The 23848-nt window shown below is 42.2% G+C and overlaps 1 protein-coding gene across 1 annotated transcript; it reads left to right on the top strand.

The window, feature by feature from the left end:
• Positions 1-12600: 12600 nt before the first annotated feature.
• LOC118574748 (wiskott-Aldrich syndrome protein family member 1-like) lies at positions 12601-14469 on the top strand. The gene is given in 3 exon segments (XM_036175647.1): positions 12601-12771; positions 12773-12905; positions 12908-14469. Coding segments are annotated over 3 exon segments (1866 nt in total).
• The last annotated feature ends 9379 nt before the right edge of the window (positions 14470-23848 follow it).

Here is a 23848-nt window from a genome sequence, read left to right as displayed (position 1 = left end):
CAAGGAGAAGGGCTAGGGCCTGGTACTGATAGAGCGAGGAAGAGAGAAGTGCAGAGGGCTGAGGGAGGGGGCAAGCAGGAGTACAGAAGAGAGAGAGAATTAGAGGGAGGCATGCAACGGTAGGAGTAAGAGGGCTGAGTTAGGGAGACAGCAGAGGGAGGAAAGAGAAGAAGACTGAAAAAGTGGGCAAAGGAAAGAGAGATGAGGAAGGATGGTGGCAACAGGAGGAGAAGATGGAGAAGGGTAGAGGGTAGACAGAAGAGCACAGAAGGAAGAGGTAAGGGGGAGAAAGGAAGTCATGGGGGGTCACAAAGGGGAAGGGAGAAGAAAGGGGGAAGAGTAGAGAGGAGAGAGGAGCATAAAGGGCAAAAGAAGGGAAACAATAGAAGGAAGAGTGGAGAGAGGCAGAGGGCTGAGGGAAGCTAAGGAAGAGGGAGCACAGAGAGGAGGGCTGAGGGAAGCTAAGGAAGAGGGAGCACAGAGAGGAGGGCTGAGGGAAGCTAAGGAAGAGGGAGCACAGAGAGGAGGGCTGAGGGAAGCTAAGGAAGAGAGAGCACAGAGAGGAGGGCTGAGGGAAGAGTTCATAGTGCAGGGCAAGCATAGAGCAGAGGGAGCATGGAGAGGAGGGCTGAGGGAAGAAGTGAAGAGAGGAAGAAGGGAATGGGAGGCAAGATTGAGGAAGGAGAGTAGAGGGCATAGGGCTAAGGGAGAAAGAGTAGGAGGAGTGGATGAAGAAACAGTGCTGACGGAGGAGGAGATCAGGAGGTGGCTAACAGCTGAGAAGGAAGAAGAAAGAGTAGGGGCAGAAAGATGAGGATGGCAAAGAAGACATGGAAGAAGGAAGAGGGAGGATGTCAGAGGGAAGAGGGCATTTCAGAGGGAGGATGTCAGAAGAAAGTGAAAAGATGTCAGAGGGAAGACAGGTTGTCAGAGATAAGAGGTATGATGTTGGAGGAAAGAGGAAGGAGGATGTCAGAGAAAAGAAGGAATAATGTCAGAAGGAAGAGGGAACGTGTCTGAGGGACAAGGCAGGAGGATGCTAGAGGGAAAAGGGAAGATATGAAAGGGATGATGAAGGATGTCAGAGGGAAGAGAAATGAAATCAGAGGGAGGAGGGAGCATCTAAGAGGGACGAGGATGTCAGAGTAAAGTGTAGGGTGTCAGAGGTAAGAGGGTGGATATCAGAAGGAACAGAGAGGATGCCAGATCGAAGAGTGAGGGTATCAGGTGAAGGAGGGATGAGGATGTCAGAGGGAAGAGAAAAATATCAATGGAAAGAGGGAGAATGTCAGAGAGAAGAGGAAGGAGGGTGTCAAAGGGAAAGGGATTATGTAAAAGGGAAGCAGGAGGATGCCAGAGGGAAGAGGGAAAAAGTTAGTGGAAAGAAGGAGGATGTCAGAGGGAAGATGGAAGATATAAGAAGGAAGAGGGAGGATATCAGAGGGAAGACTGAGGAGGAAGTCAGAGAGATGATGTAGGATACCAGAAAGAAAAGGAGGAATATCAGAGGGAAGAGGGAGGATTTCAGAGGGAGGAGAGGGATATCAGAGGGAAGAGGGAGGATTTCAGAGGGAAGAGGGGGATATCAGAGGGAAGAGGGAGGATTTCAGAGGGAGGAGAGGGATATCAGAGGGAAGAGGGAGGATTTCAGAGGGAAGAGGGGGATATCAGAGGGAAGAGGGAGGATTTCAGAGGGAGGAGAGGGATATCAGAGGGAAGAGGGAGGATTTCAGAGGGAGGAGAGGGATATCACAGGGAAGAGGGGGTATTTTGGATGGAAGGTTGAGGAAGATATCAGAGGGAGGATATCAGATGGAAAAAGGAGGATGTCAGAGTGTAGAGGGAGAATATCAGAGGGAAGAGGGGGATATCAGAGGGAAGAGGGAGGATTTCAGAGGGAAGAGGGGGATATCAGAGGGAAGAGGGAGGATTTCAGAGGGAGGAGAGGGATATCACAGGGAAGAGGGGGTATTTTAGATGGAAGGTTGAGGAAGATATCAGAGGGAGGATATCAGATGGAAAAAGGAGGATGTCAGAGTGTAGAGGGAGAATATCAGAGGGAAGAGGGAGAATGTCCAAGGGAAGAAGGGGGATGTCATAGAGAAGAGAGAGGAAATATCAGAGGGAAGAGGGAGGATATCAGAGTTTTAAAAAAGGATGTCTGAGGGAAGTGGGAGTATATCAGAGGGAAGTGGGAGGATGTCATAGGGAAAAAGGAAGATGTCATAAGGAAAGGGGAGAATATTAGAGGAGGAGAAAGGATGTCAAAGGGAAGTGGGAGGAGGATGAGAGAGGAAGGAAGGGGGGATGATATCAGAGGGAAGATGGAGGATGTCACTAAGAAGTAGGGGAATTATGGAGGGACGAGAAAGAATTCAGGGGGGAGAGGACAGAGATATCAAATTGAAGAGAAAGGGTATCAGAGGGAAGAGTGAGTATATCAGAGGGAAGAAGGCAGAGGATGTCAAATAACAGAGAAAGGAGGAGGGAAGAGGGAAGAGGGTGGAGGATATCAGAGAGAATTAGGAGCATATGAGAGGGAAGAGGGAGAACTGAGAGGAAAGAGGGGGAGGCTGTCAGATGAAAGAGGGAGGAGGATGTAAGAGTGAAGTAGGAAAATATCAGAGGGAAGAGGGAGGAGGATATCAGAAGGAAAAGGTAGGGTATCAGAAGAAAGATGGAGGATGTCAGAGGAAAGAGGGGGGAGAACATCAGAGGGATGGTTGAAAATGTCAGAGAGAAAAAGGAGGATATCAGTTCTAAGAGGGAGGATGTCAGAGGGAAGAGGGAGGATGTCAAAGCACATAGGTGGATATCAGAGGGAAGTGGGAAGAGGATATCAGAGGGAAGAGGTGGGATGTGAGAAATGGCAGAGTATTTCAGAGGGAAGAGGGCTGAGGAAGTCAGACAGAAGAGGGAGGATATCAAAGGGAAGAGGGAGGATGCCAGAGGAAAGAGAGAGAATATCAAAGGGAAAAGGAAGGATAACCAAGCAGAGCCTCTGAGCATCTTCAGAGACACACACAGAGAGAGAGGGAGAGAGAGAGAGAGAGAGAGAGAGAGAGAGAGAGAGAGAGAGAGAGAGAGAGAGAGATACATCTTCCTTCTGATATCTGCTACTCCAAGAATGGCCTATAGTAGTTATTGACTTAAAAGACTGTTTCTTTACCATACATTCCAAGAAAATGATAGAGAAAAATTTGCCTTCACAATACCTAATTATAGCAATTTCCAGCCAGTCAAGAGATATCAATGGAAGGTCCTCCAACAGGGAATGTTAAACAACATCCCTAACTGTAGAGAGCCGCGTGTAGCCGCACCCTAAAGATGGCTCTGGCTTCTACCCTCTGCCTTCCCGATGGCAAACACTCTTTATGGTAAACAGCTCCTTATTTGGCTGTGGCTGGATTCGTGTGTTGCTGGCATATGCGTGAACCTGTGGACAGTGCCCACGTGGCTGCTTGGGGTTGGCAGCCCAGCCCTACTTAGGTGCTGGGAGAGGCTTGCCCCAGCGAGAGAGACACAATGTAACTAATCAAAGGTCTGAATAAACTGTAATGAGAAGGATCCAGGTGTCGCGTCTTCCTTGCTGGTCGAGGCGGGCTCGACATCTACCCTGTGCCAATATTTTGTACAAGAAAAAGAAAAAATGGAGATAATTCATGTGAAGTTTCCACAATTTCTAATTTACCATTATATGGATGATATGTTATTAGCTGATCCAAAGTTAGGTACATTAGAAAGCGTGTTTAAAGAAGTTTAAAAAAAAAAAGTTTTGCCTTGCTGGGATGCTGGAAACTGAAAATTCCTCCTGAAAAATACAAAGAGGAGATTCTATTAGTTACTTAGGATATAAGATAGAGCTACAAAAAATTAGACCCCAAAAGGTACAACTAAGGAGAGATCAATTGGAGACTCTTAATGATTTTCAAAAATTGTTAGGAAGCATTTCCAACTTACTGGGTATTATGGGAATACCCAAAGATGGACTGCAAAATTTGGCTAATACTCTAGAAGGGGACCAAAAAATTAAGTAGTCCAAGAGAATTATCAGCCAAAGCTGAGAAGGAATTGACTCTAGTAGAAAAGACGATACAAGAAGCACATACAAGATGCACACGTGGATTATGTGAATCCAGAACTTAAATGCATTCTAGTCATACTTCTTCTCCCTCCTTCATCTTCCCTCTTCCCTCCAACATCCTCCTCCCTCTTCTCTGTGATATTCTTCCCCAGACATTCCCTCACAGAGAGATGTTATATTGGAATGGATAGTTCTACCACATAAACCAAGTAAGAATTTAAAGACTTATATAGAAAAGATCTCAGATTTTATTAGAAAAGGAAATTTTTATTTAAATATATTTATTTATTAATTTTTTTTCATTTTACATATCAACCCCAGTTCCCCCTCCTTCCCCTTCTCTCACCTCCTCACCTCCCTCCCACTCTATTCCCATCCAGTCCTCAGAGTGGGTGAGGCCTCCCATGGTGGTCAACCAAGTCTGGCATACCAAGTTGAAGGAGAGCCTAGCCCCTCCCCATTGTATCAAGGCTGAGCAAAGTATCCCACCACAGGGAATGGGCTTCAAAAAGTCAGTTCATGCACATGGGGTAAGTCCTGGTCCTGCTGCCAGGGACCCCACTAACAGATCAAGCCACAGGGTTTCTCTGTGTAGCTTTGCAACTTCTCCAGGCCTCAAACTCACACAGATCCGGCTGGCTCAGCCTCCTCAGTACTGGGATTAAAGGCATGCACCACCACCACCCGGCCTTAGAAAACGGGACCCTAGGAAAGACCCAGGGATCACCCAATGACAGCGAAATGGATGAGATCTACATGAACAACCTGGACGACAGTGGGAGTAATGAAGGGCAAGATTGAGGGAAAGAAAGCTTAGGGGAGCAGGAGATCCCAACTAGATCAAGAACAGAAAGGGAGAATGAGGAATAACAGACCATGATAAATGAAGACCACATGAGAACAGGAAGAGGTACAGTGCTGGAGAGGTCCCCAGAAATCCACAATGATATATCCTCTGTAGACTGCTGGCAATGGTCGAGAGAAAGCCTGATCTGACCTAGTCTGGTGATCAGATGACTAAACACCCTAACAGTCGTCTTGGAACTCTCATCCAATAACTGATGGAAGTGGATGCAGAGATCCTCAGCCAGGCCCCAGGTGGAGCTCCAGGTGTCCAACTGTGGAGAAAGAGGAGGGACTGTAAGAGCGTGAATTGTTGAATCCAAGATTGTAAAAAGCACAGGGATAAATAGCCAATGAAATGGAAGCACATGAATTATGAACCAACGGCTGAGGAGCCCCCAGCTCGATCAGGCCCTCTGGATAAATGAGACAATTGAATAGCTTGATCTGTTTGGGAGGCACCCAGGCTGTGGGACCAGGACATGTCCTTAGTGCATGAGCTGGCTGTTTGGAACCTTGGGCTTACACTGGGACACATGCTCAGCCTGGAAGGAGGGGACAGGACCTGCCTGTACTGAATCCATCAGGTTTAATCGAATCCCCAGGTCCTGGAGGATCTTGGTCCTGGAGGACACGGGAATGGATTGGATGGGGCTGGGGGGAAAGGGGGCGTGGGGGCGGGAGGGGGGAGGACAGGGGAACCCATGGCTGATTAAAACACATAATAATAATAATAATAATAATAATAATAATAATTAATAATAAAAATCAAAATTTAAAAAAAGAAAAGTAAATTTAAGACTTCACCAGCTGACAGGAATGAACCCAGCAGAAATTGTAGTACCTTTAACTAAAGAGAAAATTTCCTTGCTATGGAAAGATAATGAATATTGGCAGAGAGCCTGCAGTGACTATTTGGGAGAGATTAACAACAATATCTCAAAAGCAAGATAATAGGATTCATAAAGATGACTGAATGGGTCCTTCCTCACATTGTACAACAAAAGTCAATTTCTGGAGTCTTCACATTCTATATTGATGTAAATAAATCAGGGAAAGCAGGATACTAATCAGGAGACTTAAGTAAAGTGGTTCAAAGTCCATACAACTCTGTACAAAAAGCAGAACTATATGCCATTCTTATTGTACTGATGGACTTCACAGAATCCCTCAATATAGTCACTGACTCTCACTATGCAGAGAGAGTTGTTTTACACATTGAAACTGCTGAATATATTCCTGATAATGCAGAATTAACTTCATTATTCATACAATTGCAAGAAATAATCAGAAATAGGGAACATCCTAAATATATAACACATATCAATTCCCCTACGGGTCTGCCAGGACCTCTATTGTAAGATAATGATGAGATTGTTCAGTTACTAATAGGTAATGTGCTAGAAGCCTCAGAATTTCATAAGAAATACCATGTAAATAACAAAGGTTTGAAGAAGAATTTCTCCATCACTTGGCAACAAGCCAAGTATATTGTAAAAAAAAAAAAAAAGTCCTATTTGTTCCTTCTATAACCAAACTCTATTACCTGCAGGGAGCAATCCAAATTGTATACAAAGAAATGAAATTTGGCAGATGGATGTGTTTCATTTTGCAGAATTTGGAAGATTAAAGTGTGTATACCATATGATTGACACATATTCAGGATTTCAGTGGGCAACTTCTATGAGTTCTGAAAAGCCTGATTCTGTGATTACATACCTATTAGAAGTTATGGCCATCATAGGAATACCTGTACAAATTAAGACTGACAGTGCCCAGCATATGTCTCCCATAAAATGAGACAATATTTACTTATTACAATATAAAGCATGTTACAGGTATACCACACAATCCTACAGGCCAAGCAGTCATAGAAAGATCCAATCAAACTTTAAAGGATATGCTAAATAAACAGCAACAGGTAACAATGACTCCCAGAAATAGATTGAATAATGCTCTATTACCCTTGAATTTTCTCAATGCTGATGAGAAAGGAAAAGCAGCTTTGGACAGACATTGGACAACAGACAAGACTTCTGAGCTAAATAAACCAGTTTATTTCAAAGATGTGTTGACCTCAGAATGGAAACTAGGATACATCCTACATTGGGGAAGGGATTTTGCTTTTGTTTCTGCAGAAGAAGAAAAGCTATGGATAATAAAATTAATAAAAATTCTATTTGAACAGGAGAAACCCTTTGATGAGGAGAAGTAAAAGCTGATCTACCAATGTGACATCTCTATAAGTTGTAAGAAAAATTTAGCAAACAAGGGTTGGGGCAGGGTTATGTTTTTGTCTTTACAGGATAATAGAAACTCCCATCTTCCAGAAATCATAACGCCTTGGATATCCAGACATCTATATCATAAAGAAAGACTCTATTGGTACCAATCTACACTGAATAATATCTCACTGCCTAGCATCTATATCTCTTTAACTCTATAAAAGTTGTGGTTCCAACTCAATTATATATCAAGCTGGCTTTGGAGTTGGAATTTGGTTCCCTCCTTCTCCAAACCCAAGCATATTGTTAAAAGAAAAGGTTAAAAGATTCAGTCTCATATTAGAAGAGCTGTCTGGTGTGGGACAGAAGAAAACCAGTACAAAAGGACCATTGTCGTCAACATTCTATTTCTCTCCATGACTATTCTTGATTTCTTGGAATACTTTCTTACATGTCATGTTATCTTTAAATCCAAACTTTCTATTTTGATATTAATAATGTTCAAGTTTCCCATAGTAACAAAATAAGTCTTTTCTAATAGCAATCTCTGAAGTCTCTAGAAGAAAGATGGGGCCCCAAAATGACAACTCTACCCAGTCCAGAATGATGCCATGGTACTCACAAACATTATTCAATGATCAAACTTGGATTGAAAACTTTCCAAGGTAATTCCATAATATGATAGTTCATCACACTACACACCTAGCCAGACTCTCAGACAACCTTACCCATTACTCTGAGACTGGCTGCAGAATCTACAGTTAGTCCAACTGAAACTTAACTATCTGAGCTTTCTTACAGGACCCCACAGAGATAACTTCACCCCCTGAACAGCAGAAAGCAATCCTAAGAAAATGACACCACTTTTTCCCAAAGATTTCATATTTTTCCAGGTTACAGATAGTGATTATAAGGTTGGGGGTGTCCATTGGACTCAGTATTCACCCTAAGAAAAAAAAAGGGGGGGAATGTATAGGTACAGGATATTAAGGTAGATTATTGCATATACTAGTAAACTAATTTAGTAAAATATCAGCCTTAGATAAAATGCACTGTTATGGATTCTTGTGTATTGATACAAATGTAAACTATTTTTATATTCTTATTCCAGATAATTTGTAAATTGATAAACACAGAACCATATTTTTTGTAATGCACATATATTTATACTCTTATTTAAAATGATTGTATATTGATACAAATGTAAAATTATATTTGTCATACTGTATATATGTTCTACCTCTGTTTGGGATATTTGGTATATTGATACATATCTAGGATTGTTGTCATATTGCATATTGCACTACATATTCCTACCTCTGCTTTAGCTATTTTGTGTATTGTCACAATTTTGACTCCCAAAAGTTTCTTGCATCCTTCTCCCATTTATCAGGTCTTATTATATTCCTTCTCAGGTCTTTGATGGGATTGAATTCTAACAGCTATTGTTACAGTCTTCTTGTATTTTAGCTGGAACATATTAAACATTAGATTCAGATTCTTTAGGCTAGGACACCTTTTGGAATGTTATTTGTAACATGCCATTTACCTATGCTCCAGACGTCTCTGGATTTTAGTATTTTAGTATGTGTCTCTTGTTTGATGTTGTTTTTGTTGGTTGTAGTTCCATCTAGTTTTGGTCATTATCCCTTATTCCTACTGGACTACCAGATTTGATAATCTTTCCTATTGTATATAGTTTTGTATTAACTTAGAACTTTCTTATTTAGACAAAAGGGTAAGATGTAGTGGGTAGCTGTTCCAGCTTTGACCTTGAAGCACCACCCCAATGAAGCAGCCAGTAACTGCCATGCCTACCTATGACCTGCCCCTGGAGCATGGCCAAGATGGGAGCATGTAAGACCCAAGATCTGTATCAAGTCAGAGTTTTCCAGAGAACCCTGCTGGACTGTACCTCACCTCTCACAGATCCTGTAACCAACCCCTTTACTGGCTGAAAGTTACCTCCAAATAAACCTCCTTTTAGCTACCAGATAAACTATGTGGAGTTGCCTTGTTAAATTCCTAAATTAAGGGGAGGTTGGCAGAGGAAAGAGGACAGAAGGAAGAAGGCAGAAGGAGACCTTAGGAAAGGAGGAGAGGAAGGTAGTAGGTTGCAGAAAGGAGGTGGAAGAAGAAAAATAGCAGAGGGAGAAGAGAGGAGAGTGAGGAAGGGCAAGAGGAAACAACAGGGATGAGTTGAGAGCAGAGAGGAAGGCAGTGGTGGTTTGAGGGAACAGAGTAGAAGGAAGTAGGCCCAAGGAGGAGAGGAAGAAGGGGTGTAGATGTACAAGAGAACAGAGGGAGGAGTGAACCAGAAGAGCAGACCAAAGGCTGAGGAAAGAGGACAAAGGGAGGAGGAGATCAGAGGGAGGAAGGGAAGGACAGGTAGAATGAAACAAGTTGGAGGAAGAGGGGAGTAGAGGGAAGAGGTTGAAGTTGTAAGAAATTGTGTGAACAGAGGTAGACATCAAAGGGAGGTGCAGGGAAAGAGGTAGAGAGAGCAAAGGGAAGAGAGCAGATTCTAGAGTGAGGAGGAGGGTCCCGAGAGGAGAGGATGGATGTGGTCAGAGAGAAGAGGATAGAGGGAAGAATGCAGACCAGATGGAGGTGGAGGACTGCAGAGAGCAGAGTGTAATGTCATAATCAGGGTGAGTGGGGTTAGGAGGGCAAGGGCAGGAGGAGAACTGAATCGGGAGGTGAGGACAGAGGGAAGAGAGCAGATCCCAGAGGGAGGAGCAGTGTCCAGGGAGAAGGATGAGTAGGGGCTGGCCAAGGGAGGACGGCAGATCAAATGCAGCAGGAGAGGGTGGAGTGTTGAGAGCAGAATGTGATGTCATAATCAGGGTGGGTGGAGTCAGGGGGAAGGGTCAGAAGGAGAATATACCAGAGGTGGAGACAGAAGATGATGGCAAAGAGCCAAGGGAGGAAGCCATAGGTATGTAGGAGGAAAAGGGGAGAGGAAGAAGGTGGAGTGTGGGAGAGATCAGACACACAAGACTGAGGAAGATAATGGGCATAAAGAACAGGGCTGAGAGAGGAGGGACTAGAAGGAGGCAAGTAAAGAAGACTGTAGAGGTCTAAGAACAGAGGGAGAAGTGGACAGGAGGGCTGAGGGAAGAGGATGGGGTGGGGGAGGTCAGAGGGAGGAAGTGCAGAGGTGGGTAGATGGAAAATGTTGGAGGGGGAGGTGACAAGAAGGAGGTGGTCCCAGTAGGTTGGCATATGTAGGATATTTGTGAAAGGAGATGTACATCAAAGGGAGGAGAGGTGAGATGAGTGTAGACAGAGAAGGAGGGGTGTTCAGGAAGGAGAGGATGGATGAGCACAGAGCAAGCAAAGGGAGGAGAAGAGGGAAGAGAGCAGAATGCAATGTTGAATCAGGGTGGGCAGAGTCAGGAGGAGAAGGTACCCAGGTGGAGAGTGCAAAGAGCAGAGGTATGATGTGGAAGAAACCTCAGGTAGGAGGGGGAAGGGGGCAGTAGTGGGCAGAAAGATATCATAGGATGAAGAAGAAAGAGGAAGGGCATAGAGAACAGAGCTGAGGGAGGAAGGGGTACTAGAGGGAGGAGAGCAGGGAGGAGTGTGGAGGTCCAAGGAAATCAATGGAGGAGTGGACAGGAGGCCTGGGGGAAGATGCAGGGGGAGGAAGAGAGAGCATGGGTAGAAGGAAAATGTTCGAGGGAGGAGGCCAGAAGAGGTTGGAGTGTGCAGCAAATTGTGTGAAAGGAAGACATCAGAGGGGAGAGGTAAAATGTGCGGAGGGCAGAGCCCAGGGGGAGGAAGAGTGTCCAGGGAGGAGAGGATGGATGAGAGGGGAGGAAAGAGAGGAATGCAGAAAGCAGAGTGGGATGCCATAATCAGGGTTGATGGAGTCAGGAGGGAAGGGTCCCCAGGAGAACAGAGGGAGATCATTCCAGAGGTGGAGAGAGCAGAGGGTAGAGGGCAGAGAACTAAGGAAGGAAAAAATGCAGGTAGGAGAGAAAGAAGGTCAGTAGGGGAGAGAAAGAAGGTAGAGTGTGGTGGAGACCAGAGGGTGAAGACGAAAGCAGAACAAAGGGAACAGAGGAAAACGAAGAGGGCTGAAGGAGGGGGAGGAGGAGGAGGAGGAAGAGGAGGAGGAGGAGGAAAGTGAGAACTGCAGTGGAACCTGGAGGAGGTGGGGCAGAAGCAAGAGGTGCCAAGAAGTATGGGGATAATAGAGGGAGGAGAGCAGAGAGGAATATGGAGGTCTAAGAACAAAAGAGAGCTCATGGACTAGGAGAGGGAGGAGGAGGAGAGTTGAGGCAAGGGAAGATGGAGTTCAGAGTGAGATATCTTATCAAGGAGGGTGGTATCAGGAGGAGTGAGGTGGATATATGGGAGGGACAGTAGAGTAGAGTCCTGAGGAAGGGAGAAAGAAGAGGTAGGCAGGAAGGCAGCAGTAGAGGGGTAGATAGAAGGTGGAGTTTGGCAGGGAGGAGAGGAGGGCCAGTGGCATAGAGAAGAAAGGCTGGAGGAGGAATGCAAAGGGAGACAAGACAGGAGTGTAGAGGGAGAAATGGAGGTAAAGGGCACAGGAGATTCAAGGGTATGAACGGGAAATGGAAAAAAAGTGGAGCATGGTGGTCTAAGAATAGGAGGAGGAAAGGACAGAGTAGAGGGAGGAGGTCAGAAGAGGGTGGAAGGGGGAGGAAATCGTATGAAGGGAGATGGAGATCAAAAGGAGGAAGGAGAACAGGGATGAAGTAGGAGAGCAGGAGGAGGGCAGAGGACTTTTGAAGGGGAGAGAATTGGGTTGAGAGAGGAGAGGAGGGTAGGGAGAAGAGGGAGGAGGGCAGTTTTTGGAGGAGGATAGAGGGCTGATTGCAAAGGGAAGATGGTAGCAGGTAGAAAGCAAGGAGTGAGGAGTCACGAGAGCAGAAGATGATGTTGTAAGTGTAGAGGGTGGAGTTGTGAAGGTGGAGTTAGGAAGAGAATAAACGGGGTTAGGAACAGAGAACTGGGACCAGAGGAGAGAAGAAACAAAGAGGAGGAGGTAGTGTTGAGATCAGAAGGGTGAGGAAGTAGTAAGAGGGAGAAGCAAGGTAAGGAAGGAGGGTTGAAGGCATGCAGCTTTAATGGTAGATTGAAGATGAGATCAGAGGGAGGATGGTAGGAGAGAGGAGGCTAGATGCCAGAGGGAGGAGGGCAGTTCGGCATGGCAATGATGTAGCAATACATTGTCTCATGGCCTGATCAAAGAAAGGAATCTGGTAAAACAGTTTGCTTATCCTGTAACTGCTGACAACCTGAAGGAGAGGAGTTTGTGCCTTTACATCTCCAAAGGCTTGGTGATGATCAGATGTTGTTGGAAAAGCTTAAAATTGCGTTTATCAACCTGGAATGGATTGATGAGGGATGGATGCTTGAAGTAGGGATACATAAGTGGCTTTCTACACTTTACTTCTTTAGTAACACCAATCTAAAATGTTGCTCAATGAAGAAAAGTTTAAACAAGATATAAATCAATCAGGGACAATTACTAAAAGTAAAAATGAGTTCATCTATGAGATGCGTAAATGGTCTTGTAAATTCATTAAAGAATTACTTGGAAAACTAGATAAAGAGATTCATAGCATCTCTTCTAAACTTAAGATTTTTACAAGAAAATTTAATTCAGCTAACTAATACTATTACTCATAAAATTTCAAATGAAGTGTTATTCATGCAAGTGTGGAAATCAAGGAAGACTTTGCCAAATATAACTATTGAAACACAGCAAGTATACTCCTGTAATCATTACCTATTACTATCTTTGAAAGAAACAATGCTAATATAGTAATACCACTTCTTACAGAGCCTTCGTACTACTGATGTGACATGGAAGACTCAAGTTCTTTTGATGGTTCATTCCACCCATTTTTATATTGTTCAAAATTTGTAAAAGAAAACATAAAAACAAGTGAAAAACACATGCAGGACAAGAATCTAGACCACGATAGTGAATCAAAAGATACGCTACAATGTCAACTGGTGAAAGAACTTATCTCTGTGGATCACGTTCAAGCCTCTGGTAGTGCAGTATCTCATTCATATTTAGATCAATCCGAAGGTAGCTCTTCATTCTACATTTTTCCACTGAATAAGAGCAAGCCTCAAGGAAAATCTGCAGTGAACATCTTATCTGGTGAGAAAAAATGTCTACTTTACAATATTGAGTGTATGAGCAATTCACATCATCGTGTCCTTTATGGAACTGGTAAGGGGGAAGTGGTGCTCAGCCAGCCACCACCTTTAACTGATCATACAACAGATGTATTTGTCAACCCTCTGGCACCAGAAGCACCACCGTTACCATATGATTGGCGGTTCCAACTTACCAGTTCTAAAGGACCATCTGCTCCTAGCATTGTAAGCTCAATAAGCTCACCAGTAACATCTTCATTACTTGTTTTGGAAACTACAGCTACAACAAAATCTGCTTGCTTAAAAAACACTTTTAACATAGATCTAAAGATGTCACCTAAATTCACTTCAACACCAGAATCTCTTGAATGTTTTGAACTGCAACCAGATGATCTAAGTCCACAGAGTCAAGATCAGATGATCCCTCCACATTTATATCCGTCAGTAATTTCACTAAATAGTAAGCCATGGGATTCAGTTGTGGATGTTATTGACCACACTTTAGCTGTGCAACCACAACAATATTCCACTTATCAGTTCATAAAGTCTTTTCCACAATCCCTGAAATCTGCAAAATCATCACCAGTATCTCCATCAAAATCAAGATCTGCATATAGACCACTACCACAAAAACAAGTCCAAAATACATCAGGGTCTTCGAGTGCCCAATTACCAAGATCTTCCAGGGCATCACATCAGTCTCTTTCAGTATCTGCCTCATCAAGCCCCAAGACACAAATTTCTTCAAATCTGTCACTGTCACCAAAACGTTCGGTGAGCCACTTAACAAAACTTATCGAAGCACAGTCAACATCACCCTTGATGTATCCACTACAATCAAAGCTATCATGTTTCACCTCAACAAAAGTTACCTCTCTACAATCCTCATTGTCTTCTCTGAAATCTACATCCATGTCAAGATATGCAACAGTGCCACCATATGCCGATGTAAAGCAAAATCCTCCATCAATCCTGCCAATACTGAGCAAAGCAAGGAAAGCGTTGATGGAAGCAATAAGAAAAGGCATTCAACTACATAAAACTCAAGAAAGTATACCAAGAGGTGGAACTGAGTTTCCTGACAATGAAGCAGATATCATCCGGATCCGTCGTAAAGCAATGGGGTATAATTCAGGAAAATCAGATAGTGAGACTGACTGGGTTGAATAAACAAACAAACCCATCAGAAGTAAAAACTAATATGTACTGTATTGTTCTATTACATCTAAGTCTTTTTAATATTTTAATTTTTCCTTGAGAATTACCTACCCTATAACTACACACAAACACACAGAGCATACAAAGCTTTAATTGTTAAGATAATGGATTTTGGGTAAAAATTGTCAAGAAAATAATGTGTGTGTGTCTTCTATCATTAAAACAGACTATTCTGTGGCACAGTATTGGCAGTTAAGGTCCAGGCATATATCTTTAATGGCTGAGTCAAAACTATTTGGAAAACTTCATCTACATAGCAGCCTTCTATGGTTATCCATGGCTGCTGTGTTCATGATTGCAACAGTGTCTTAGTTACTGTTACACTGCTGTGAAGAGATACCATTATAGAAGTAGCAGTTAATTGGGGAGTTGCTTACAGTTTCAGGTGAGTTCATGACCGTCATGGCAAGGAGTATGGCATCAAGCAGGTAGGCATGGAGCAGTAGCTGAGAGCTTACATCTGATCCATAGCACTTGGCAGAGAGAGACTATGGACTTAGCATGGGCTTTTTAAACCTCAAATCCCACACCTTGTGACATACCACCTCCAACAATGCCATACCTCCTAATCCTTACTAAACAGTCCACCAGCTGGAAACCAAACATTCAAATGCATGAACCTATGGGGGCCGTTCTCATTCACACCACCACAAGCAGCTATATCATATTCACATGGCAATGTTTTACAACAGTCCTCTCCTTTCTCCAATGTGGGAAATGCTGACAGCTCAGGATAGAGCCTGGATACATTGAACTACAGTTGTATTCACTTCTATGGGTTGATTCTAACATTTTCCTAGGTAGTTGCTTTCCCAGAACCAGATAGCTCTTTTTCCTGGTTTTCCCAGTCCCCTTTCAAATGAATTGTCATTTCCTTTTTTTTTGAAAATTTTTTTGAGATGTCTAGGATCTGGGGCATGGGATGTTGGGATGTAAGCCCCAAAGGTTTTAGTATAATCACAAATGAGACTTTACTGGATATAGGGTACATCCATGTCCACTCTCAAGGACTGGATATGAAGTCTATCTTAGTATCAGCCTTACAGATTCACATGTTGCACTGACAATGAACATTTGAAGGGATTCAGATGCTGTCACAGACTGCCTACCTCTCCATGCTGTTTGGTAGACCCATAACTAGATACTAAGATCCTAATAATGAAAACACCATATACTTTGGATACTATAATGTTATATAGTCTACTGAGGGAGAGAAAAATCGTGATAGATCTCAGTTGTAAACCCTGCATGTTACAATTCCAATATAACAGATAAGATATATCCACAGACCTAATAGTGGCATGATTGTTTAGGCCATAACCATTTGCTTTCCAATTGGATTAAAGTCTGCTCCATGAAAGAGTATGCATGCCTGGTATTATAAACCTGGTCAAAACCCTGTGTATGGATGTCACAGACCCTAGAGCAGAATGTACTACTGATGTTTTCCAAAATGGACAGGTAGTAAAACTGCTTATTAAATTTTGAGACTATTGCTCTTCTAAGTCTGGATCAGAGAACCTACTTTTGCAGATAGCTATAGGTAGTGCAGACTCATAACCAGTAAAAATTCTAAGGATAAGTAATTTTCGGGTGTCCAGGCATCTATCTCTTACTCACCCATGTCAAGGCCAAGGAAATACCTTAGAAGAGGAGGCAGAAAGATTGTAAAAGTCAAAACTAAGGGCGTCCTGGAGCAGAACAGTGTTTTCTGGACATGGTGGTGCCTCTGTACTCATGAGTTCATAGCAGCAGTAGCTGCCTGTACCAGACAGACCTACTCAAGATCAGGTCAATCAACAGTCTGCCATGGATGGAGGAAGGACACACATGGCACCAACCTTCTAGCTGAGGAGCTATTGGCAGTTGATGGCTGTTAGGGGAGGGATAGTTAAGTTTGTTGCAGGGATATGACTCCTGACATATTTTTTATGCAATAGATAGTGTCACATACCTGCATACACGCATAGCATTAGTTGGACTAGGTGTACGTGCTAGTTAGTTTTACCTGACACATTCTGGATGGAGGATGTCATTTACTAGAGCATGGTCAATTTACCAGTAGCTGGTTATACCACTGGAAAAAAATGACACCACCACCCCCAGTAACTGCTCAGCTTGTTGGGAAGGCCTTCCCCAAACTAATTGAATGGTGATGGGCTCAGTCTTGTGCAGGCCTTTTGCATTTGCTCACATCTAGTGTGAGTTTATGTATATAACAGTCATGACATGCCTAGAAAAGACAGCAGTTCATTTCATAGCACTGTACTCCATCCTCTGGCTCTTCCATTCTTTTCACCAAATCTTCCTTGAAGTTCCTTGAGCCTTAGACAGGGATGATAGGTGTCCTGTTTAGATTCCAGCATGCTATAATCATTTATTCTTGACATGTTGACAATTTATGGATCTCTGCATTAACATCTACCATCTGTGAAAAGTTTCTCTGACCAAGATTGAGCAGGCTTTCCTTTTTTGTTTTTGTTTTTTTGTTTGTTTGTTTGTTTGTTTGTTTGTTAATGAAACTGGTCTGATGTAGTGAACCTGACACTGGTTATGAGACTGATATCTCAGGAGAAGATGTCATTTTTAGGACTAGTCGCTCCAAAAAAAATTGGGCACCCAGTACCCAGGTTAGTGTTGCCTTGGTACCAAGCCCATGTATAACATCTGTCCCTGTCACCAGCGTATGTTTGGTGTTGAGCTCACTGAGGAATAACAGAAACATCTGAGGAAAGACCATGACTATTGTCTTCAGAATGGCCAATCTTATCCCTTCATAATTAAATTATTCTCCACAGAGGTTAGAAGTCATTGTGGTTTGGTTAGGATGGGCCAGACACAACAAATTGTTTTTTTCATTTAGACAGAACATCATAACATGCTTCACATTACTGGACTCAAGAGAAAATTTACCGAGGTAGAAGTCCCATGGATTCTTTTAATGCAGTTTTCTTCCCACTTTGATAGTTATTTATCAGTAAATCTAGCGTAGTTTCTACTTCTACTCTAGAGGAGTTTCTACTTCTCTTCAGGAGTTTCTGGCTACTGGAACCAACATAACTAACAATGTGGGAGACCAGCTCCTACTTTTTCTCCCCAGGGTTCTCTGGAGGAGAGAGAGATAAGAGAATAGAGGGAAGAGCAAAAGACAGAAACACTGGATCCTAATCTACTGCCTCTCTGTCTCTTCTAAAGGGCATTTTAAAGGAATGCAAGGGGTGGAGCAAAAGACCTCCCCCTAGCACAGCCAAGTGCAGACCCTTCCAATCACCTAGTAACCACCCATGTGGTCAAGCAATCCTCTAATGCAGCTCTGCTGGGTAAAGCAAGCTCAGATCTCACTAGGAACCTCTGTGTGCCTCCATAAAACAGTGTGATATTTTGTTTCAGAAAGGTGATCAAATTCTTTGGAGATTAACCATTTACCATCCTGTGATGTCCCTCAGTCTATAGTCAATTTGGCATTTTCACACGTAAACTTTATATTAAGCTATATAGAAAATGCTAAGCTTTGTCAGTGTTTGTATGATATGTATTCCAGGATTTTAATTTTACCTAAGTTATTAGGTTTCATAATATCTAGAGGTGAGGACCTTCACTTTTGTTACCATAAAGAAATATTAATAATCATTGTTTTGGGTCATAGAGTTTGCTTATACTAGTAAGCTATATAAAAATGAATTATTTCTCTTTCTTAGTCTCCTTGTTTTGCTCACTGAGGATGTGAATAAAGGTTTCTGGAAATAACACCACACACCTTAACCTGACTCTTCTGTCAAGGCTGATTAACTGTTTAGAACTTCTGTGACTAGAGTAGTTGGAATGTTGCAGGTCTAGAGCCTAACTATAATTTATCTAGGTATTTCTTTGTGCACCTCTGTGTCTGACCTAATATCCCCATGAGTAAGTGATAAAACCTTCTAGAATGCATTAGCTTAACAAAACCATTGTTTCCACCAACTAAAAGGCTAAGAACACAACCAGACAGTATCAGAAGACAGCCTCGATCTGACATTTCTTCACTTTGCAATAACCTGCAGACCTAATATCTTTACCAGGGCATTTTGTTTATTTTTTTAAGGATTTATTTATTTATGTATTTATTTGTTATGTATACTGTGTTCTGTCTGCATGTATGCCTACAGGCCAGAAGAAGGCACAAGACTTCGTTACAGATGGTTGTGAGCCATCACGTGGTTGCTGGGAATTGAACTCAGGACCTCTGGAAGAGCTGCCTCTGCTCTTAACCTCTGAGCCATCTCTCCAGCCTATACCAGGGCATTTTAAAAGTGCTTTGTTTTGCTGTTATACTGAAACTTCACCAAACTCTTAAGCATATAGGAACATGGATTTGGGGGTAAACCTGAATCTGTGTTCCCAGGCCAGAGTGGCTCAGATTTAGTTTCAGAATAAATTGTGAGTGAGAGCTGTGTTTTTGCACTGAATGGAAGTGTTAACAAATGACAAGTATTACTGAACAGTAGCTTAGAAATGAGAGGGACAAAAGCAAAATATAATCAAATAACCAAATGGTTTCCCTGAGTTATGTGAACACTAATCTCTACAGTTCTGAAACTAGAAGCACGTTCTGTCCCCACAAGCCTCTCCCTGGGGCTATAGTAGACTAATAAGCCTTGCACAAACTCACTGACCTATATAGCCAGGTACTACAGGATTTTCAGCAGAGTCATAACAAATAAAAGTCCCAGACTCCTGTCCTATACTTGCACCCCAAATTTCACCCAACAAACTTCTGACCCCACAGTCTTCCAATGTTATGGATATGGATGGATCTGAGTTCAGAGATCACCTGCCAGTGTTCCAGGGTCACCTGTTAAAAGGACAAGATTCATGTGGCCCAGGGCAAAGAATTGTACCAGAACACAGGGTTAGAAACAGGAATCGAGACATTTTATTATGAAAGGAAAGCACTGTTGAGGATGGGGTGGTGTGCTGAGAGAAAAGCATACACTCAAAAGCAGTGGGGCCACAAACTGCACGACTGTTTATAGGACATTCACATTTTGCCCTTAGGCTTTTTCTGTTATTTGTATGCTGCCTGGGAGAGGAAGGGCTTCCAAGTCCTTCTCTGCCAACTGGCTTCTTTCATGTGCTAACCTTGATCTTTGGGTGTCAGGTGGATACTAGCTAGCCCTTGCTCTCCTGCCTTACCAAGACCATCACAGCACCTGGGAAGTACCAAGACATCCCCATGCTCCTGTAAGCTGTCTAATGCCTATTCGACTTATTGTCCAAGACTGTTGCAACCAACTACGGGTGACATCAGTTGGAAGATGAGCACAGTACTTTGGAGCTGGGTGTCTTCCCCTGACAGTGGACCTGTTCGATTCTCTGTCCACAGACAGGCCTGTGGGTGATGGTGATTAGGATCTGCTCAGTGTTGGGTTTCATTAGTGTATCACGATGACTCCAGAGCAACATCTTAAGATTACTTTCCTTTCCTACCCTTACAGTGACTTGATCCATACTCTAGTGTCAGAGACTGGGGTAGTGTTTGTAGAGGCAGACCCTTGGCCACTGCTAGGTTTGACCTACAAGCTAATCACACCACAATTTCCTCGCATTCTCACAGATATTAGCAGTCACCCTATTGGAAATATGGGTGTAAGTCTGCACTAGGCTCCCTAGGGGCAGGGGGAAGAGGGACTTCAAAGAAGAAAAGTTGCAATTACAGACCAGAAACAGCAGTCTTCCCTATCTCTGATCTTCAAGGTTGATTCTGGGACCCCCTGTTGCTGCAGGAAGAGAAAATAGTCTTTCTGAGTTTGAGAACAGACTCCCTAGGTGTCTGGATTCCAAGAGAGTAGCAAGAGCAGGAATTTACAGACCCCAGGTATCACAGGCCTAGGATCATTACCCAGCTTTTCTTTGGAGTTCACCTTAACTAAAAAGTACTTTTCCTCCACACCCCCTTACATGCTATAAGCCACAGAGTACTTAGATTTGAATCTTCATTGCCTCTTAGTGCAAGATGCCCCCTTCCCTTCAAAAGACTTAAAATAGATGTTTGAGATTTTTGTTTTTGTTTTGCTTTTCTAGGTGGTCCAAATCTTTTTCTGGCATTTAATAAAATTTAATAAATCTTGTAGCTTCAAGAAATGCTTCATTTCATACCAGGCTCAGAGGTTTTCTGATCTGCATAATCTCAGGGGTGCACTACACTTCACCTCGCAATAAGAAGGCTGAAACACCAGTCTGTCCCACCTGGGTTCAGGTCTCCCTGCCTGGTGATGAGGTAATTCCATGGAGAGCAGGCTGGGGATAGTGTTGCCTGAGTTTGTGGGACAGAAAAAGTCTTTTGGCCACCAAGGCTTCCTGAAATTTAAATGACGTTTTGATTGTAAAATGGAGGTATAGCCGGTCCCTTACAAGAATAAATTAGTTACTACATGTCAAATATTGAAAGGTTTTCTAGAACACAAGAAATGCTCAACATTTTTAGCACAAACCTATTTTGTGACTTTAAATTTTCATCTTATAAAAACAAAACACCAATATAATTTGTGCCTCCTAGAACTACTGTATGGATTAAATGATAATGCATACAAAGCACTCAACATGCTGAAATAGTTTTATATGGGATAGATGGGGATGGCAGCCACTGTGACTTCATTTCTGCGTACCACTTACATTTTGTAGTCACTACTAATTATTTGAAACATACCCAATATGTGACTGTATGGAAACTTATCAAAGGGACCTCACACCCCAAAGAGTACTTGTTTACATGTTAAGTATTGTTAAATGCTTTTCAGAATATTACTTTTAATTGTGAAGATTCCTTAACATTTCTTTCTTTTTTTTTTCTTACTGTATTTTTCCTTTGAAAGAGCAAAACTATCAAGAACCATCATTTGGCTCTTGAATGACAAATGAGATGCCTTATGCCTTGAGCACAGAGCTGTAAGGCCAGAAGTTCCTGGGTTGGTGACTGGCAAGACTGTCATCATGACATCTTGGCTGCTGGGAACACTTTACAGATGCTTTGAGGAAATTGCACTCCAGCTGTAATTAACATTGCTAAAGGTGTGATTCCTTCTTCATGGGGCTTTACACAGGCTCTGAAAGAATCCACTCTGGTAAGATAAGTGTCCTTGAACTTAAGATGACCCTGTTCACCCTGGAGATATTATTACCCAGGAATGGAAGGCAACCACTTTCTGAATGGATTTCAGAGATCATCAAACATAGAAAATCATTCAGTAATCCCTCCCCCAACACTAGGATTGTTTTCTAGGACATCTCTAGTAGAAACAGCTTTCACTTTTGGGCCAATAAACTGGTACAAAAGATATACTTGTTTCCGTGCCAATTCTCACTCTCTTATCCTGTATCTGCAGTTCTCCAGAGTTTAGTCACCTTTTCTTTAAATTGATTATTATAATATTGGTGATGATGACTTTTAATGTGAACTTGCTACAAATCAGAATCATCTGAGTAGGGAGCCTTAACTGATGTGGGATTATCCACCCACGTTGGGGATACCTTCTGGTAGCAGCCCAGATAAAAGAAGTGCACAGCAGAAGGAAGATCCTCTGCCTACTGCTTGCTTGACCTTCACTCCTAAAGGCTGAGTCAATTTACTCTGTTGTTGCTGCTGCATCCTTTGCTCTTAGAAGAAGCAGCATTTTTCAGACGTGCACCATTCGATGGGACCAGAGGCGCTCTAGTAACCTGCCAGGTGTTCTGCATGGAATTGGGACTATTGAGGAGCCCTGTCATGTGGATTGAGCAACTACTGGGTTCTCAGCCTCTTGGCTCTGAGATACCTATTGTTTCAATTTGAATGTAAGGTGACTTAATAAATTCTTCACACACACACACACACACACACACACACACACACACACACACACAGATACACAGACACAGACACACACACACACACACACACAGCTTGTTTGTTTATTCTGTCAGTCCTGTTCCTCTAGACCACTCTTCCTAATATAATATCTTATTTCTTTTACCTGGACAGAAACTTTTTTGGAGGCTGGCTGAACGAAACATATTTTAGATAAACAAAATTAAGCTTTGAAAATAAAACAATACAAGAATATCCTGGTTCCATTCACTCATGTTTAATGTAATGACAAAATGAGCTTTGTAGGTTTTCATGAAAGGTTGAGATAAACAATGTACTCTGTTCACTCTAGATCCCCATGCATTGTGAAGGCTTAGCATATGGTCAGCTATTATAGTATAAAATTTGACAATATAGCTTTTTGAAGTTGTAAATTGTAGGAAAGAGAGAATTTTAGGACATTAAAACTGTTTTCTGGTGTTAGGCAGATCTAAACTCACATGATAGTATTCACTAGCTAATTGCATTAACATAGATGAGGTACTTAATCTCCTTTTACTTCTGTCCTTATTTGAAAGCAGTGGTAATGAGACTTCTCTAGGAGGTTGTTATGAGAATTACATATCATAATATATGAAGAATGCCTGGTAGAGTAACTTGATTATAATTACCATTAGAAAAATAGCCACAAAATTATGCAACTACTGATAGTTTTTTCATTTTCTATCTAACATGCTGTAACTTCTTAGCTCCTCTTTTTGGATATCAATTTAATTTTTCCCACAATAAAATAGGTCTATACTTTCATTAATACACCCTGAGGTTTGTTTGTTTGTTTGTTTTGGAGATAAGATCTCATCTCACTCTGCTGTATTGGCCTTTCCACAAATGCTGGGATTACATCCATGTTCCACTACAACTTAACTTCTGGGTGCGTCTTTAAATAATTATAAAATAAAAATGAGATATTAAGTGATCACATTGCCATTAGAATTATAAAGTTAGGTACAACACAGAAAGTTATTCAATAAATCCTTCTCTTACAATGTTAATTTTAGTTGGAGTGTCACTTTCCCCAGGAACCCCTGAAATTGTCAATGCAGCCACAATGTCATGAACATTCCACAGCTAATTTATTTATAAATTATTGTATTTTACACAAGCCATACCAACCTTTCTTTATTTTTGGAGTTGGATTTTGAGAACCAATTGCAGAACCTTACAATCTTTTGAATAAAGTTAACACATTTCTCAGTCTATCAGACTTATTTAGATATGTCACTGAAAAAAATCTTTATTCTCTCTTTTGTAAAAATCTAATCAGCATTCTTTAAAGATCTCCAACACTGCCATTATAAAACACGAGGTAGATCAGATGAGAGTCAGGAATAGAAATGTCAACAGAGCAGTAGACTCTTTCTTGGTAGTATCTATTGTGTTAGATATTTTGTTTGTGATCTAACAAATCAGGTTTACCTGAAAATCAGAGTTTGGAGCTAAGCCACTAGT

The sequence above is a fragment of the Onychomys torridus genome, chromosome X (genome assembly GCF_903995425.1).
Source record: "Onychomys torridus chromosome X, mOncTor1.1, whole genome shotgun sequence".
In the NCBI taxonomy this organism is placed as follows: Eukaryota; Metazoa; Chordata; class Mammalia; order Rodentia; family Cricetidae; genus Onychomys; species Onychomys torridus.
This window is presented reverse-complemented; position numbering and strand designations above follow the sequence as displayed.